Source organism: Scyliorhinus canicula, chromosome 3 (genome assembly GCF_902713615.1).
Source record: "Scyliorhinus canicula chromosome 3, sScyCan1.1, whole genome shotgun sequence".
Taxonomy (NCBI): domain Eukaryota; kingdom Metazoa; phylum Chordata; class Chondrichthyes; order Carcharhiniformes; family Scyliorhinidae; genus Scyliorhinus; species Scyliorhinus canicula.
The window spans coordinates 36,132,928-36,151,618 of NC_052148.1; the positions used below are offsets into that span (position 1 = coordinate 36,132,928).

General features: G+C 41.8%; 1 protein-coding gene across 5 annotated transcripts in view; it reads left to right on the forward strand.

Moving 5' to 3' along the window:
- Positions 1–7,378, forward strand: part of st3gal5 (ST3 beta-galactoside alpha-2,3-sialyltransferase 5) — an 85,556-nt gene extending 78,178 nt beyond the window's left edge. For all 5 annotated transcript variants that reach the window (XM_038793306.1, XM_038793305.1, XM_038793310.1 and 2 more), the window contains one exon: positions 5,318–7,378. In XM_038793306.1, coding sequence (XP_038649234.1) covers positions 5,318–5,593 — 276 coding nt within the window. In that variant the 3' untranslated portion in view covers positions 5,594–7,378. The remainder of the gene's footprint in view (positions 1–5,317) is intronic.
- Positions 7,379–18,691: the final 11,313 nt, after the last annotated feature.

Consider the following 18,691-nt stretch of genomic DNA (forward strand, 5'->3'; position numbering starts at 1 on the left):
GTACACTATCCAGCAGTTGGCATGGTGGTGCCATGAGCGATTGTCCCCATCCCTCACTGGGCACTGAGGTGGCAAGCCCAGTGCCCCCGGGCTCTTTCCTTGTGAGCAAAGATAGCTTCCCATATAAGCCCTTCTGCCAGGTTCACGTTTTTCAAAAGGAGTACTAATCGGTGCCAGCGTGAGCACTTGCTGGGGAGGCCGATGTATGACGGAAGGCCATTAGATATGGGGTCGTATGGAAATGGGGCTTAAGTGGTGATAATTGGTTTCTTGCCACACGACGGCGAGATTCTAAAATTGCCTGTGGGAACGGGCCGGTTGCATCGCATCTATTTGGTGCCTAGCATGGATCTCGTTATTGACCTCTCTCACTGTTCACCAGCCTCTTTCCGCTTGAGCAAGAGCGCAACACTGCCTGAGAATTGCACCTCGAGTCTTTCATATGGATCAGATTTTTCTGTAATTAGATGCCTCATGGATGTCTGTCATTAATTAAGCTTGGCTTTGCATCCTTTAACTTAAAAGGATTTGCTCACAAAATTGCAGAAAGGTTTTGCACTGTATTGCATGGTGGCATATAGTCTGCATCCTATCCAGGTGCTCAACATCACTAACTCACCATTGGAAAAAGATGATGGAGCTCCTGAGAAAGAAGATGGATCTCCAGGAACATTAAGGCTGGGAGATGGACCCCCTTCAGGACACAGAACCTGGATGGTCCACCTGTGGATGCTTCTCCTACTCACTGCTGCGATGTTCTGGGATCTAGTATTGCTGTCTGCCTCCGTCCTGAACTTGTAAAATACAATTCTCATTGTTGTGCATATAAAATGTTAATTGGTTGTTTGCCTCCACTTAGTGGTCGTTTACTGAATTACAGTTTTATTATAGAGTTGTTATAACGGTCTGGAATGTCTTGAAATGTGTGTGTGCAACATTATTCTAGTGCAGAGGTCCCAGGAAATTGTGCTGTCAGTAAGTATATTAGGTTTTTGACACATCAGAATCTTCTGTGACGTTTTCAGAGAGCTATTCTGAAACAGGTAGAAGTTAATTAGAATAGCTCTGCCCCATCCAAAACTGTCATTGACAAGTTTCTCTTTGCTAGTTTTCTGATTTCTCAGCTGCATGCTGCTAAAAGGCACACACACTGTTTTCATTGAGACTGAAACAAGCCAAACTGATTTTTTAAAATACTTTGTACATTTATGAATGTTATTTTTCCTTTGTATATTGCAACTATGTAAAGTATTCAAAAGTTGGCACCATTGGCTTCCATGTTGCTTCTGAGTGGTCATTGTCCTTGCTGTGCCATATCCAAATAAGTACTCCAGTAGATTCTGACATCACTGGTGAAGAGGAATGCACAATGGTCTAACTTTTCACGTCTGATACCAGGATTGCTGTTGTTGCAAGAAATTCCCAACTAATATCATTCGTTTAAGGAATGGTTGCAGACCTGAAACTTTTGAGCCCATTTCGAGCTCTTTAGCCGCGTGTTTCCTGGCGCGCTCAGCGCTGTGAAAGACCACGCTATGGAACAGGACTCTGCTTCATTTTGGGGCCTCGGAGAGGGGTGCCCTGCCGAGGCTGCACTCAATCCCATTTCCTGCACTAACGAACTCCGCTTACTGCAATACTTCAGTATGCAAATTTGCCTGATCTGGATCCCACCCATTGTCGGCGGTTCCAGACAGCGATGTCTTACAAGATCACGTTAGATTGCCTCTCGTGAGATTTACCAGCTGTTAAATCGTGTCTCATATCTCTATTCACTGGTGGCACAGTAGCACAGTGGTTAGCACTATTGCTTCACAGCGCCAGGGACCAAGTTCGATTCCCTGCTTGGGTCACTGTCTGCGCGGAACCTGTACATTCTTCCTGTGACTGCGTGGGTTTCCTCTGGGTTTACCGGTTTCCTCCCATAAGTCCAGAAAGACGTGCTTGTAGGTGAATTGGACATTCTGAATTCTCCCTCTGTGTACCCGAACAGGCGCCGGAGTGTGGCAAATAGGGGATTTTCACAGTAACTTCATTGCACTGTTAATGTAAGCCTACTTGTGACAATAAAGATTGTTATTGCTTTTATTCATCTTTACACATGGCTGCTGAGTAGTTCCAGCATCTTTTAAATTATTATTCAGTCTCTGCAACTACCGTTTTGTTTTGTTCCTTTTGGGTTCCTTGTCTTGACCATCAAGACAGGAAATTAGCTTAGTAGCTCTTTGCAGAGTACAAGAATCCCTGCCTCTGAGAACCACCAAGTGGCCTGGTGCCAATATTGGTTTTATGACTAACCAGTAAGAGCATAGAGGGTCAGTTATCTTAGTTGATTACATGACTAGAGTGGTGTGCAGAATGATGCCAGTATGCAAGTTCAATCCCTATTCTGTCTTGAGGTGGTCTTGCATGGCCTCCTCACCTTGCTACAGAGGGATGTAATGGCAAGAGCCATGATTATAAACCTGCAGACAATGGGAGCACTGCATGAAAAGAGAATAAGATTTTTTGGGGGGACTTGTACACAAACTAGGTCAATGCTTAATAGCATAATCTGCCTGTTCAGATCCTACCATTCGAAGAACAGCATGTTCTCCTGGTGCCCTCGCTGGCATTGTTCCCTCAACTAATACCTCTGAAACAGATCCATACCATAATGTATAATAGGATCTTGCTGTTTGTAAAATGGCTGCACAATTTGCTTACATAACAGTAACTGCACTTTAAAATAATTAGATGTATTTGAAACATTCTTGTTCCTGATGATGGGGGGAGTCCAGAAGTAGGTTCATAGTTTGAGGATAAGGAATGTGAGGAGAGGTTTCTTCACCTGGAGAGTGGTGAATCTGTGGAATTCGCTACCACAGAAAGGAGTCAAGGCCAAAACGTTGTGTAATTTCAAGAGGGAATTAGATATGGCTCTTGGCGCTAAAGGGATCAAGGAATATGGGGGGGAAATACAGGATCAGGTTATTGAACTTAATGATCAGCCATGATTGTAATGAATGGCAGAGCAGGCTCGAAGGGCCGCGTCCGCCTCCTGGTTCAATGTCCTGTGTATGTCAGATGAACCGCTACCCAACAAGTATGCTGTATCTCACCAGTTTATAAGATGAATGAAAATAACTATCCTGAAAGATCTGTCAAGTGACATGTTGACTGTTTTGTCAATTAAGAGTCTGTTTCTACCTTTAAACTGAAGTCGTACTGTCTGCAAGGATTCAGTAGTAACTTTCCAAAGGGAATTGATAAATAGTTGAATGGAATAACTAATTATAGGGCTGTGGGGACAGATCCAGGGAGTTCAGAGTATTTGGATAGCTCAACCATGGAACTGGTGCAGGCACAATAGGCCAAATGATATCCTGTCTTCTATGATTGTCAGCTGAATCGATATCTGCTGCAAAACAAAATTGAGGATTACATGACTTTCCCCTCCAAGCAAAAATATATACTACCTCTAAGCAATTCCATTGGTAGCTTGCACAGTGTCTCTGGAAATTTGCATAAATATCAATCTACATTATCTTGTTTAAATCTGTTCTCGTGCTGACTGTCTCTGGCTTTGACAACTTGGGTGCTGTGATTAAGGTAAACTGCAGCGTCAGCTGACCTAAATGATGCACTAAAACAAAGGAAAATTGGGGGAGAGCATTGATTTACCGAATATATTTTGTAAGACAACTGAGATATTAATATAAAGATGCACAAACTTTAATTTAACTTTATAAAAGCACATCTTCCTTCGGTGGGGGTAGATTGCAAATGTTACATTCCTGTTCAAAAGCTCAGCAGATGCAATCGGCTTCACTGCGGTTCACTTCATCAGTGGTGGGAAACTTTCGAATCAGTAATCTGGGACAAAATCAGCTGCCGTTTGGCAAACAATGGATAATAAATCAAAATCAACATGGATTTCTTAAAAGAAAAATCCTGTTTGACTAACTTAGTGAAATGATTGCTAGGTAATATAGTAGCACAAGACAGGTTTTAACATGGCTGGCAAGTCTGAGAGATTAAAAGGGTAGTGCTGCATGGTTACAAAATTACAGGGGCTGTTTAGCACAGGGGTAAATCGCTGGCTTTGAAAGCAGACCAAGGCAGGCCAGCAGCATGGTTCAATTCCCGTACCAGCCTCCCCGAACAGGCGCCGGAATGTGGTGACTAGGAGCTTTTCACAGTAACTTCATTTGAAGCCTACTTGTGACAATAAGTGATTTTCATTTGTAAGGGGCTGTTCAGCACACTGGGCTAAATCGCTGGCTTTTAAAGCAGACCCAGGCAGGCCAGCAGCACGGTTCAATTCCGTACCAGCCTCTCCGAACAGGCGCCGGAATGTGGCGACTAGGGGCTTTTCACAGTAACTTCATTGAAGCCTACTCGTGACAATAAGCGATTTTCGTTTTCAGTTGGTTCAAGGGCAGAAAGTAGAAAAGTTTGTTTTTCAGAGTGGAGGGAGGTTTACAGCAGTTTTCTTCTGCCTTGCGATTAAGTCCAGCATGTGAAAGCTTGGGGTGGCCTCCTGAGGCCAAATAAGGCCCTTGGGTGACACGGACCCTACATCTGAGGAGGTTGCCCAGCAAACCCTGCTAGGATTCCTTTCACCTGACTAGAATCCATTGATGAATCGTCTGCGTAGGTCCCAGTGCAATACTGGCAGCTTCCATCGCCCCAATGGTGTTGCTGGTACTGCACACTGTCTAAATTGGCTGGTAGTTCTGGGGAGAGGATTTCTACTCCACTGAGGCCTTGATTCAGTGCAAGGCTCAGTGCTGTCAAGGTAATAGCTTGATTGAACTGAATGGCATAAGGCTGCCTGTGGAAAGATGATTCAGTATTCCCACTGGTTATCCAAATGGTAAGCAGGACTCTTAGTGCAATTAAATTCCACCCTCTGAAATTTGACATTTTAGAAAATAGTAAAGTATGTGCTGTGTCTCTTCCCCCCCCCCCCCCCCCCCCCCCCCCGCCCTCCAACTAAGGTACCCACCTACCAGCAGCTGTCCTTGGAGATTTGGTTCCTGCCCCATGCCCTTTTCTTGTTCTGATCTTTATCTCTCCAAGGAGATTACATAGCCTGTGGTGGGTGGCAAATGTCATGGGAGCACAGGAGTGGTGGGTCATGATGTTTTTGGTGAATATGGGACAGGTTTCATTGATGTTTTCCTATTGGCTTGTTTGTTATACTTTGTATTCTTTGTTGAAGCAACTATCAAAAATTTCAGGCTTTTTATTACTGCACTAATATGGTAGTAGACTTTTAAAAATAAATCAGTCTTGCATTAGTAACATGAATGTTATCTGATTTATATTTTAGAATATTCCTACATTGGGAGTCAGCGCTGTTGTTCTGGCTACACATCTATGCGATGAGGTCAGCTTGGCAGGATTTGGATACAACCTTAGCCAACCACAAACACCATTGCACTACTATGAAAATGTCCGGATGAACGCAATGAAGGCCCAAACTATGCACAATGTGGAAACTGAGAGGAAATTCCTGGAAGATTTAGTTAAAGCAGGTGTTGTGACAGACCTCAGTGGAGGGATTCACTGCAAATTTTGCAATGAGCGCAATAGTATGACTATTTGAAGTTTACAACTTTTAAAAATAATAAATGCTCTTCCAGAGTAGACATCATTTGAAGACCATTAGCTAAGCTCTTTGGTACTGCCATTAAGGAAATATTGTGATTCATGCATGAATCTGCTGAAGACTTCGACAGGAATATTTTTCAATCATTTATCAAACATGGAAGTGTAACTTAAAAGAAATGTGACTCACTGACTTAATTTGAGCATTCAGCTAAATTAGAGTCCGTAATGTAGCTGTGGCTTTTGAATAACTGGGTAATATTGTCTGCCCAGAGCATTTATGATGTGTTAAATTGAGATTGCAATGACCACTGCATATCATTCTCTTAAAATAATTTCATGCCCCTTGAATGTTGCTCGTGGACATTAAGCCTAATTTAATAATAATTCAAGATCATATTAATTTATTTAAATTGCACTAATGAAGTTGGCATCTTGTAAAACATGTTATTTTGGATGTAAACTTAATTGTTCTAGAGAAAGGCATCTCTGTGCTGTGGAAGGTACAAGACAATTTAAATGAGGTGTAATGCTACAAATGTTATGTATTTGATTTTTGAAACTGTGCATGTCTTTCTGACTCTGATGACAAAACGGCAAGTGTGGCGGCCACACTTTTCAGATGGCAATTTGTGATCTATAGATTAAATTTACTGTATGATAGTACTGTACAAGTTGATGTATGGAAATATCAATTGTTCCTCCCCCAGAATGATGTTGATTTTGTTATATAACTACTATTGGCTGTGGTTCGATTTCAGTGATAGTATGAAAGAGCTGGCAGTGAACGGATAGTTTATTTTACACCTTTTTGATTTTTGTCTTTAAAGAATTTCAGGTGTAGAACAGGTTACACGATTCTCTGTCATCCATTTTACATTACCGATAAGTCAGTTTCAGGCTTATGTTGTTGAGAAGTTTTTATTTACCAAACACATCTAGTGGATGTTGGGTGATACTCGTTGTGTAGAAGATAAGGTGGCACTAAATTCTGCTTTCCGCAGAAGTGTCATTAATGGAATTTTAATTGTGTGAAGTTAGTCACAGACATGCTGATGTATATTACTGTAAAACGCAATACTAGTCTGATTATTTGTATTTTTATATGTACAGACATGTAGCCCATTGATTGTGCTTATTAAGTAATGTCAAATGTATGGAGTCTTACTGATTTACAAAATTGTATTTTACAGTTTTATTCCAGAAATGAATGTTTGCTAATTGAATGGAAGGTCCTAGTGATTGCATTTTAAATATTTAAGCTTGGAGAAAATATAGGTAATCTTTTGGGTCACCTGTTTTATTGGCTCAGGCACTGTCAATATCGTATTTCAGTTGTGGAAGTGATTCATCCACATTGGAACCATGAAATTCTGGTCAGTTTTGACAGAATTTAAGTAATTTGAGTACTGCATAACTTAAAAGATTACTGCCTCACTCCATGAAATATATGTTCCTTTTTTCTCCTGTAGTTTGCAGAAAAAACAGCATTGTATTCACCTTTTTGCTAATGCACGCAAATTGAAAAAAAATCTATTGCAATACGTTTATAATAAGTGTATTGTCAATGACATGTTAAAGATTCTTAGTATAGTGAGATGTTATTATTGGAATCCATAGACATGGAAAAGCTACTAATGGTGATGCACCAAAATGTTTTATAAAGCTCCAAATAATTGATCTTTGGTTCTAATTTGGCAGAAACAAAAAAAATCTATCCACTAGTTTTCCAGTGTTGCACCATTCTTTTCTATTTAAAATAAATCTTATGCATTCCACTGTTCATTTTGTTTAATGGTTTGTGAAGCATTACCTCACAGTTGGATAGACATGATGAGCTTAAATGTTCATTTGGCCTATCAAAAGCAATACTTCTAATGAGAAAACTACCTAAAGAGTCAAATAACTTTAGATTGTTGTTCAGGGAGATTTAAGGGACCAACTTCATGGTGATGTTTGCTTCTCTCTGTTTCTATTTGGATGATATTTGGATAGAATTTTCAAGTAAATGTTTATGATGGAGTCTCCTGCAATAGGAGATACTATTATGATGTAAAGCCAGTAAGAATTTCTATTGCTCCTGTTATGCTATGCTAATTTTTGAAATCTACCCCAATTTTTTGAGGGGGATAACCGGCTTTGTCGGTTGGGACTGTTGCTTCACAGCGCCAGAATCCCAGGTTCGATTACCGGCTTGGGTCACTGTCTGTGTGGAGTCTGCACATTCTCCCGTGTTTGCGTGAGTTTCCTCCAGGTGCTCCGGTTTCCTCCCAAAGTCCAAAGATGTACAGGTTAGGTGGATTGGCCATGCCGAATTACCCTTGGGTTAGGTGGGGTTACGGGTTAGGGTGGAGGTGTGGGCTTAGGTAGGGTGCACTTTCCAAGGGCCGGTGCAGACTTGATGGGCTGAATGGCCTCCTGCACTGTAAATTCTATGATCTATGAACATGCCAATTTGTGTGTAGAACAAGATATTGGTGAGGTTATCAAAGTATTTTACATCTGTGTTCAGTAAGGAGAAGGATGATGTAGGTACAGAAATCAGGGAGGCACATTATGATTTACCTGAACGACTTAACGTTGAGAGGGAGGAGGTATTAACAGTTTTAACAAGCCTAAAAGTGGATAAGTCCCCAGGGCCAGATGAGATGTATCCCAGGTTGCTGTGGGAGGCAAGGGAGGAGATTGCAGCGGCTCTGACAAAATAATTCAAATCTTCTCTGGCCAGAGGAGAGGTGCTAGAGAACTGGAGGTCAGCTAATAATAGTGTTATTATTCAAGAGGGGAAGTAGGGAAAAATCAGGAAATTACAGACCAGTGAGTCTAACATCTGTGGTAGGGAAACTACTGGGGAAAAAATTCTGAGGGAAATAATAATCTGGTGTAACTTTTGCCATCACACTGCCCAATCTACGCTGAAATCAATACCCCCCCCCCCCCCCCCCCCCCCATGAGTATGGGGGCAAACCCTTCCCTCATCCAAGGGTGGTACTGCCCTGGCATTTCTCTTACTTACTCCCCCCCCCAACCCCTGCTTTGCGCCCCAAGTGGGTTCCCCTCAACAACTTCTCATTTTGCAGAAGGAGTTAGAAACCTGGGGAAGGAGCATGGGAGAATTCTTTGTTGGGGGGGGTAGGGGAAACATATGGTGGGGAAGCCCTTTAATAATATTGATATTTATTTAAATGAGGCGGGAGCTCATTATGTCACCGCTGGCAAGAATCTCGTTTTCTGATTCTTGCAAGATATTTCTCCCACATCGCTGTTTGCACTCTCAGCGGTTGTGGGCACAATCGCCCCCAATATTTACAAAATAGCAGGTTGCTGAAGTTCTGGTAAGCTACTTATTAATGGACAAGATTGCAAAGCACTGAAATTGTTTAAGAAATTTACTTCTAATGAAAACAAGTTTCAAATTGTCCAAATGTCTTTTTTAATCATGGTAGTGCAGTGGTTAGCACAGTTGCTCACCACTCCAGGGTCCCAGGTTCGATTCCCAGCTTGGGTCACTGTCTGTGTGGAGTCTGCAAGTTTTCCCCGTGTCTGCGTGGGTTTCCTCTGGGTGCCCTGATTTCCTCCCACAGTTCAAAGATGTGTAGGTTAGGTGGATTGGTCATGCTAAATTGCCCTTCGTGTCCAAAAAAGGTTAGGTGGGGTTATGGGAATGGGTGGAAATGTGGGCTTCAGTAGGGTGCAGTGCAGACTCGATGGGCCGAATGGCCTCCTTTGCACTGTAAATGCTATGAAATGAAATTGCACAAATCAGAAATGTCTAATTCACAATTATTACAAACTACTAACTGACTTCATGGCTTCTTGCACTCGTGGTGAACAGCGAGCAGCAAATCCGGTGCCATAATTATACCAAGTTGAATATTGGAAATGCAGTTAAGATGAAGGAACTTGATTTAACCTCTAGGGCATTTGGCAGCACTCTGTTATTGTTCAACTTCTGATTGCACGTTCTTCATAAAATTCCATATTTGTGTTTCGATTCTAGTGAGTTATTAGATTCTACCTTCATTTATGCATATTGTATTTTTGTAATTTAGGTTTTAATTTTTCTGTTAAAACAGAATATTGATTTTAAATGTACATAGTAAGAAGTCTTACAACACCAGGTTAAAGTCTAACAGATTTGTTTGGAATCACTAGCTTTTGGAGTGCAGCTCCTGCCTCAGGGCTGCACTCCAAAGGGCTGAGGCAGGAGCTGCACCCCGAAAGCTAGTGATTCCAAACAAACCTGTTGGACTTTAACCTGGTGTTGTGAGACTTCTTACTGTACCCACCCCAGTTCAACGCCGGCATCTCCACATCTTAAATGTACATGTAATGTAATCGTCAAACTAATATTGTTAAAACAGCACTGAATCAAAAATGATCAGATTTGGTTCTATGTACATTGCATATACAGGTAGTGTTCAAAGCTTTACAGCATTGCTATGTAGGAACACGTGTAATACAAACATCTGAAAGAAAGACTACATTTTTAATATATCTTTCACCACCTCATGATGTCCCAATGCACTCTACGGTTAATGAAGTAATTCTCAAGTGTAGTAACTGTTGTAATGAAGGAAATATGGCAATTTGCACACAAGGACATGTGAACAGCAATGTTTCGATGTTCAAATAATCTGTTTTAGCTGTGATGTTGGTTGAGAGATAAATATTGACCAGATCTCCCTACTTCAAAATAGTGCCATGGCCTTACGAAGACAGACACATCTTCAGTTTAACAGCTCATCTGAAAGACAACATCTTCAACAGTTTAGCAATCCTTGGATTGTCTGCCTGTATTTTGTGGTCCAGTCTCTGGCTTTATACTTACCCTAGCCTGCCCTCTGGCTCTACCAAGAATGGTGTCCACTGAGCGGCAGTTTTTTTTTAAATTACCTTTTAAAATAGAATTTACAGCAAATGTACCCAAATGGTATGGTACAAAAATATTATCTTTGTAAAAATTAGTATTTCTGTGAAATTGTGCATTAATGATGTATGCCATTGCTACAGTTTGTTTGATGGGCAATAGCAGAGGAGCAGGACAGAGTAATTGATTCAGTCCTCGAGTCTGTTCAATAATGATCAGATTGAATGGTGGATTACCTGCTTTCAGTAGAGGACATTGGATCAAGAGCATGATTATTTCACAACATTTGAGTTTGGACTTTGGGATGAGATTTGTTTTGTAATTAAATACTCTTGTGATTTCATGACACAAATCATTAGCAGTCGCTGTGTACGTTTTTGATGTTTCCTGTCAGATTCATGTGAACTGTCTGAAGCAGAAAATATACAGTATTTTATTCTATAATGTAGAAGGAAGTGCATTATTGAATGCCTTTTGATTAATTTGGGGTATTGACCTGAGCAGAGCATTCACTTAGCACTGACATCACTCATTGTGAACAAATTAGAGTATAGAAGGATAATGTTGAGAATCGCAATTTGTTTTGCACTAAGCTCTGATGCAGATTTATTTTTATAATGGGTTCCAAAACAGGGGAATTTAAATCTGGTTGTGTAACTCTTGCTTTGACATGTTGTAGGGGGAAGGTAAGGAAAGAATACTGCGATGTACCAATAAATTTCTTCAGTTTAAAAAGTGGTTTCTGCTAATTTCTTGTCTGGTTCAAATTTTTTTTTTATTCAACCTCTGGTACGATGTAAGCAACAGGGTGAATCACAGCATCTGTGAAACAGGGTGCTGACATTGCTGTCATAATGGCCAGTAACTGCCTGGCTCCCCAGCATTGGATTTGGAGGGTGCCCCATGGAAACCCACTCGGAGGTCCCCAGGTAAGGCTTCATGTGGCAATTGTCCGGAAATGCTAATTTCCCCATGGCAATTGCACTGCGTTGGGACCCATCTGACAATGCAATTTAAATCGTGAACTTCAGATGGTTCTGCCAATTTTAAATGCAATAGTTACTCCCAAAGACCTAGAGGAAAATAACCACTTCAAACTTATTTAAAACACCCAGACCGAGTTCTGCATGGGACTCCTCTCTCTCTCTCTCTCCCTCTCTTGCTTTCCCGAGAACAATATAAGATATAAATTGGTATTAGGCTAAAGAGCATTTGGCTTGACAAGATAAGCCATGAGTGGGAGGTGTTTCCAAAAATAAGATTACAATTCAATACTGTAACTTTTATGTGGTGTTGGGTGTTTTGTTATACTCTTGACCAGGAGTTCTCAACCTTTTTTAACCCATGGACCCCTTTTCCTCTTAATTTTTTTTTGTGGACCCCCATAGCCATTCCACAGAAAAAAAAGCTTCTTATATGCATGGTAAACTAGTCCTAAAGTCCATCTACCTTACCGTGAGGGTTGGAAACGGATTAGCGGTATTTTCGTACGTTGCCAAACTTATTCTAATATGAAAAGTAATGAAAAAAACTTTTTACTGACTAAATTGAATTAAATTACTCTAAAAATACCCAATTCATATCAAATATACACAGTTTCTAGTGATTACTGTGTTAAATCATTCATTAAACTTGTCAAGGAGAAGCGTGGCATAAGCGTCAGGTCAACCGTGGGTATTTACCTCAAGGTAAATTAGATAGATTATAATCTCTCTTTGACCTTTGTCAGTGCGAGAGAGAGAGAGAAAGGTGAATATTCATCATGAAAACAAACAGTTTTTTCTTCTACTTGATTCTCAGTAATAACAATTGTTCTGAAGTAGAATTGCTCTATGGACCACTAAAATATCACCATGGACCCCCAATTCGGTATTTTTTTTGTGTGGACCCCCAGTAATGTTACATGGACCCCCAGGCTCCATGTGGACCCCGGTTGAGAACCACTGCTCTTGACGTAGCATAAGCTGCTTCCTTGATGTGCACTCTGACAAAGGAAGGTTCAGACTTGGAGATAGCTTTAACACATTTATTAAACTGTTAACGATTCTCCTACTTGGATTTGACTCTCCCGTTAATCCTGCTATAGCTACTCAGACTGAAGAACCAGTCTGCTACAATCCAGGTGGTGGGTGTGATGTGTTTCAAATCAGCCCTCTGTACACACTGACTGTCTCCACTGGAAAGAGGAAGATCATGTGCGCTGTGTCCTTTTTATATGGGTTGATGTAATGCCCTCCTGCGGTGGTGTCACCTCTGTGTGTGAATGCCCATTGGTCGTGTCCTATCTTACTGACCTATTGATTGAATGTCTGTGTGTCATGTCTCTGGTGCTCCCTCTAGTGTCTAGCTAGTCTACGTGTATTTACATTAACCCCTTGTGTATCTACAGTTACGCATATCACCACATTGGGAGCAGGTAATATTGGCAAAGTCTCCCAGTTTGCTGTACGTTGCTCAATAAGGGCAGTTGCTGAAGCTCTATTTCAAAAGAGATGAGTACTTTTCATTTTCGCTGGTGAGAAACAGAAAGCATGTACACATGGCTTGGCAAGGATTGCAAGCAATTGACTGCATCTAGTTTTGTGGGTTCCACATGTCAACCTTGAGATGTATCACCATTCCTGATTGTCCATTTGGTGGCTGACTGGGTGTGGAGTGGGGTGCATCCTGGAATGCTCAGCTGACCTGACATTTGATCACAGGCTCATTGCTCCCTGCATTTGCTGGTTGCAATCTGCAGTGAAACCAGACTGTGAATGGATGTGAAGCGAAGAATGGGAGGGAAGGTACCAATAAGGAAAAGATTCAAAGGGTTATGTAGGACCAGGATCCCAGCAGCAAGTGTTATGGGGGGGGGGGGGGGGGGGAAGATCTGCAAAGAGTACCAGGCAGGCATAGGAGGTAGCTGGCTAAGTACTGAGGCTATGGTGCTCTCCTTGCACAAACGCAAGCCACCTGCCTAGGCGCATAGTTGTTAAGCAAAATGTTTAACAGTGGCTGCACAACAATTGTAAATTAGCAGGCAACACAATTTATAGGCTGTGTGCACTGGAAACGATTGGAAGAGTTTAATTGTGCTTTGCCATCCCTATGCCAGTTTTTATTCGAACTATCCAATATGGTCCCCAAAGATACCTTTTATTTGTAAAATATCTCTTGACACCTGCCAGGTAAAAATCCTAAAGAAGGATAGAGAGATTAACACTCTGACGAGGACCTTGTGTTGGTAAAGGATATCTCTTACCCTGCTGGGTAAAAATGCTTATAAGGACAAGAGAAGGATTAAAAATCTAATCTACAGAGACAGAATAAGAAAGTATTACATCGGTTATGATATTGTGCCTGTATGCCTTGTAACGGTGCTTAGCAGAGGAAGAGTTAACATGGAACAGGAAAGTGTCACCACCTGTTATGATGCATAAAGTCACATATTTAGAGACTGGTAGAACAGTCTAGAGTATGGTTTTTCGAACTGCGGGTTGCGACTGGGTGGTTCGGGGTAGGGTGTTGGGAGGGTGGAGGAGCAATTGGTTGTGGAGTTCCCCATCGCGGGAGCGTCATGCTCCAGCAAGCTTTTAAATTGAGAATGCATGCTGTGACTTGCTTTTAAATGGAATGATGCAGTCTTGCGCCCAGAGCAATGACAGAGAGGTCATGCACACTGATGTCACACATCCTGTTCATCTGTGCTTTTGGTGCAAAATCAGGAGAGGTTCCTCCATTGTTTCGCTGCTAGCAAGCACGTCAACAAGGCGGTGAAGAGCTGAAGATGAATCATTTTAAACAAATGGGGAACAAAGCAGTACAAAGGTAATTTCTTGAGGTATGGCTTTTTTAATTGTGCCAATGTAAATCCTGATGCAAACCCAAGTGTGTTATATGCAGGGAAGTATTGGCGAATAAGAATTTAAAGACCCTCAAAACTTCAAAGGCATTTGAAGGAGAAGTTCGAGGACTAACCTCATGATGTTTTTCAAAGGATGCAGCGAGAACTTAAATCATCTGCTGAAGACCTTAGCAGAAATCTAACATTAAATGATAAAGCAATTGAGATCATGAAGACCATGCAGGCTCAGCTGTTGCATTAAAGGTAAGAGAAAATGGTGCGTCACGAAGATTGGGTCAGCAAAAAATGTTTGAACAATACTGGTTTAGAGAGAACACTTGAGAAGCAACACTTAATAAGCAGCCAGTCTGCATGACCGTACCATGGAACTGTAAATAGGTGAAAGACTAACAATAAAGGTTCATGTTTAAACATACTGATGAGATCTTGAAGAAGAGTAAGCCACCTCCACTATAGCAAAAAGAACCTACATTGCAACCACTTATACAATAGGAAACGGGTAAATTCTACTTCTGAGTGACCCATGCTTAGGAGGGTTCAAGCTCACTCCCAATAAGTCAGTACTGAAGCAAGGATCTCCAGACAGGTCGGCTCCACTTTTCTAACCTTTCTTTACCTTGATACCTTTTAACAAAAGGCCCAACATGAGGGAATTGTAACTTAAGCTTCTTTCTTGAACATGAGCCAGACAAGTTTATGACAATTGTTCAATGTTTGGAAGTTTGTATAAACTATTCACTTTCCAGCAATCTTCCAGGTGGAGGTAGGCAGTCTTTGTAATGTAGAGGATATGGAGTCAGAAGCTCTGTTCAGGGCTAAATAGGTGAGCTCAAATTTACGGAGGGTGGGAAGATGACAGGTCAGCCAAGAGAGTGCTGGAGTAGTCAAGTCTGAAGGTAACAAAAGCATAGATGGAAGATTTCAGCAGTGGATAATGGGGAGAAGGCATAAGAATGGGGATGAGAAACATATCAGCCATGATTAAATGGCAGAGCAGACTCAATAGGCTGAATGACCTAATTCTGCTCCTATATCTTATGGTCTTAAACACTAGGTCCCAACTCATATGGATGCAAGTAAGTATACCTGTTAAGGAGTGAGGAAACTGCACTACGTTAACACTGGGCTGCACACGACTGCCATTTAAATTAGCAGGCAAGGTGAGTTTGAGGGGGGGGGGGGGGGGGGGGGGATCAGGCCTGCATTAATCCTGCATAACCATTCAAGAGTCTGTTTTAAGAAGTGATCGGGTTTTCTCTCAGCGTAATTTCCAATGGAAATCACTCTCTCTAATCTGAATGGAATGGAGGGAAGCTAGACAAGTTTAATTTCATCATAGGAAGATGAAAGTAAGTATTTTCTTCGTACTGGAGAGGATGTGGGGTCCGAACCTTAGCACAGGATCATGTAGAATGCCGGGTTTGTGGACAGTGGTTCAACCTTGGACAGTGGCTAGGAAGACGGCGATGAAACTTGAGCCAAATGGCCTCCTTCCGCACTGTACGGATACTATGATTTTGCCTCTTCTTTTGTCCTACCGGCACCTCCTTCAGAAGTTTTGCAAATCTTCCTATGGTGATTTAGCTGCGGATATGGTCACTTGGGCAAATGCAGGCTAATTAAGGAAAGTCAGCATCGGCCTGTTAATGGCAAATTGTGTTTAACTAACCTGCTGGAGTTTTTTTGAAGTGATAACCGAAAGGATTGATGATGGCAGTGCTGTTGCCATGGTGTACATGGACTTACAAAAGGCACTTAATAAAGTGACACACAAGAGACCTATGAGCAAAGTTAGGGCTCCTGGATTAAAAGGGACAGTACCAATGTGGATACAATTGGCTGAGCGACAGTGATTAATGAATGCTTTTCAGACTAGAAGCAGGTTTATAGAGGAGATCCCATGGGCTCAATGTTATGAGATTTTTAATGACATAGACCTTGGTGTAAAGCACAATTTCAAAATTTGCAGATGATGCAAAACTTGGAGCTATTATGAACTGTGAAGAAGCGAATGTAGAACTTCAAAAGGACATGGTGGAATAGACAGATAAATGGCAGATGCAATTTAATGCAGAAAAGTGTGAATTGCCTCATTTTGATACAAAGAGAGCAAAGCAAATATAAAATAATGGGAACTGTGTGTCTATATAGGCGGTAGGACCGATTGAGAGAGTGGTTTATAAAGCATCCAAGGGCAGCACGGGTGGCCTAGTGGTTAGCACAACCGCCTCACGGCGCTGAGGTCCCAGGTTCGATCCCAGCTCTGGGTCACTGTCCGTGTGGAGTTTGCACATTCTCCCCATGTCTGCGTGGGTTTCGCCCCTACAACCCAAAAATGTGCAGAGTAGGTGGATTGGCCACGCTAAATTACCCCTTAATTGGAAACAATAATTGGGTAATCTAAATTTATATTAAAAAAATAAAGCATCCAAGAATTGAGATTTATAAAAAACGGGACATAGAGTACAGAAGCAAGGAAGTTATGCTAAACTTGTGTACCACACTAGTTCAGTCTCAATTGGAGTATTACATCCAATTCTAGGCGCCATACTTTAGGAAACACGTGAAGACAATGGAGAGAGTACAGGAAAGATTCACAAGAATGATTCCTGGGATGAGGAACTACAATAGATTGGAGAAGTTTTCCTCAGAGGAGAAAAGGCTGAGAGGAAATTTGATAAAGGTATTCAAAATCATGAGGGGCCTGGACAAAGTAGACAGAGAAATTGTTCCCCTTGGTGGAAGAACCAAGAAACATAGGACACGGACTCGCAGTAATTGCCAAAAAGAAGCAATGACGACACGTGAAAATAACATTTTCATGCAGCAAGCATTAAGATCTGGAATACACTGCCTGAGATTGTGATGGAGGCAGGTTCAACTGAATCATTCAAGAGGGAATTGGATTATTATCTGAAAGGGAAGAATGCGCGGGGATACGTGGAGAAGGCTGCGGAATGGAACTAGATAAATTACTGTCAGAGGGCTAGCATCGACAAGGCGAATGGCCTTCTGATGTGCTGTGATCATTCTGTGGCTCTGTAAAGTCGACAGCCTTGTTTGCCTATCTCTCGACGCATGTCCCTGATTACATTAGCAAAGAATTCAATCATGTGTAATGAATTGAAGATTTCTTTTTGAACCGGTGCCTTGGGGACAGCTGCTGCTGTCAGATGCTGGCGTTCCCAGGAGAGGGAAAAGTATCAGATCACAGACAGCGAAGGAAAAAAAAGAAGCTGGAGGAGGAGGAAGCCTGCGGATTTGGCATCTTGATGTAGCTTGACATTTAGTCAGACACTCGGGCAGCCTTTAAACCAAACCACCAGCATACCCTGTGGAAAATCTTCTCTTCTTAGCACATTGTGTGCACATGGCTTTGTTTTTTTAAAATACATTTTTGAATGTGTTACTTCACGAGCAAGTTGCCTGATTATGACACTGCAACTTAATCTTAATTCTGAAAAGTGCCCAGCTCTCTTAATTACAATATTTTGTGCACCCGTTCCAGAATTTTAGTGGATTTTTTTTTTACATTGACTTACATTTCTACAGAAATCAATTCTTTGATAATTTCCTGCCACAATATCCTATTGTTGGATTTGGAAGGAAACAGAAACTCCATCGAAGGCTGGTTCCATTTTCATTTCTCCAACTGGGTTCCTTCCCAGCCGAAGAAATAATTTGACTTCTTACTTCGCAAACTGTCCCACCCAGCAGTTGGAAAATCTTTTCTCCAACATAGTTGTGGTGACATTTATCACCGTTACTGTAATGTAATCGATTTTGTGCTGAAGTTATTTAAGGAGAATCTAGTTTATTTGTGCTGTTACTGCAGCGGATCCCTTGACATCTTCACCACCACTGAGCTCTTGGCCAGCACATTGGTTAGCACTGTTGCTTCACAGAGCCAGGGTCCCAGGTTTGATTCCTGGCTTGGGTCACTGTCTGTGCAGAGTCTGCAAGTTCTCCCTGTGTCTGGGTGCGTTTACTCCGGGTGCTCCGGTTTCCACCCGCAAGTCCTGAAAGACGTGCTGTTAGGTGAATTGGACATTCTGAATTCTTCCTCAGTGTACCTGAACAGGCGCCGGAGTGTGGCGACTAGGGGCTTTTCACAGTAACTTCATTGCAGTGTTAATGTTAGCCTAATTGTGACAATAATAAAGATTATTGTAGCCTCCGCTGCAGCAGGGCAAGAACTCTCTGAAGATTTGAAAGTTACAAAGCAAGGAAAAAAAGCAAAGAGGACTTCTTACCGCTCTGCACCGAATCCCCATTCGGCTTCAAATTCCCGAGTTCACTCTGGCTGTGCCTCACTCCAGGTGTGGCCTCTCCAATAGTCTCCTAGTCCCATAGAATGATGGGCTGGATTCTCCGATTGT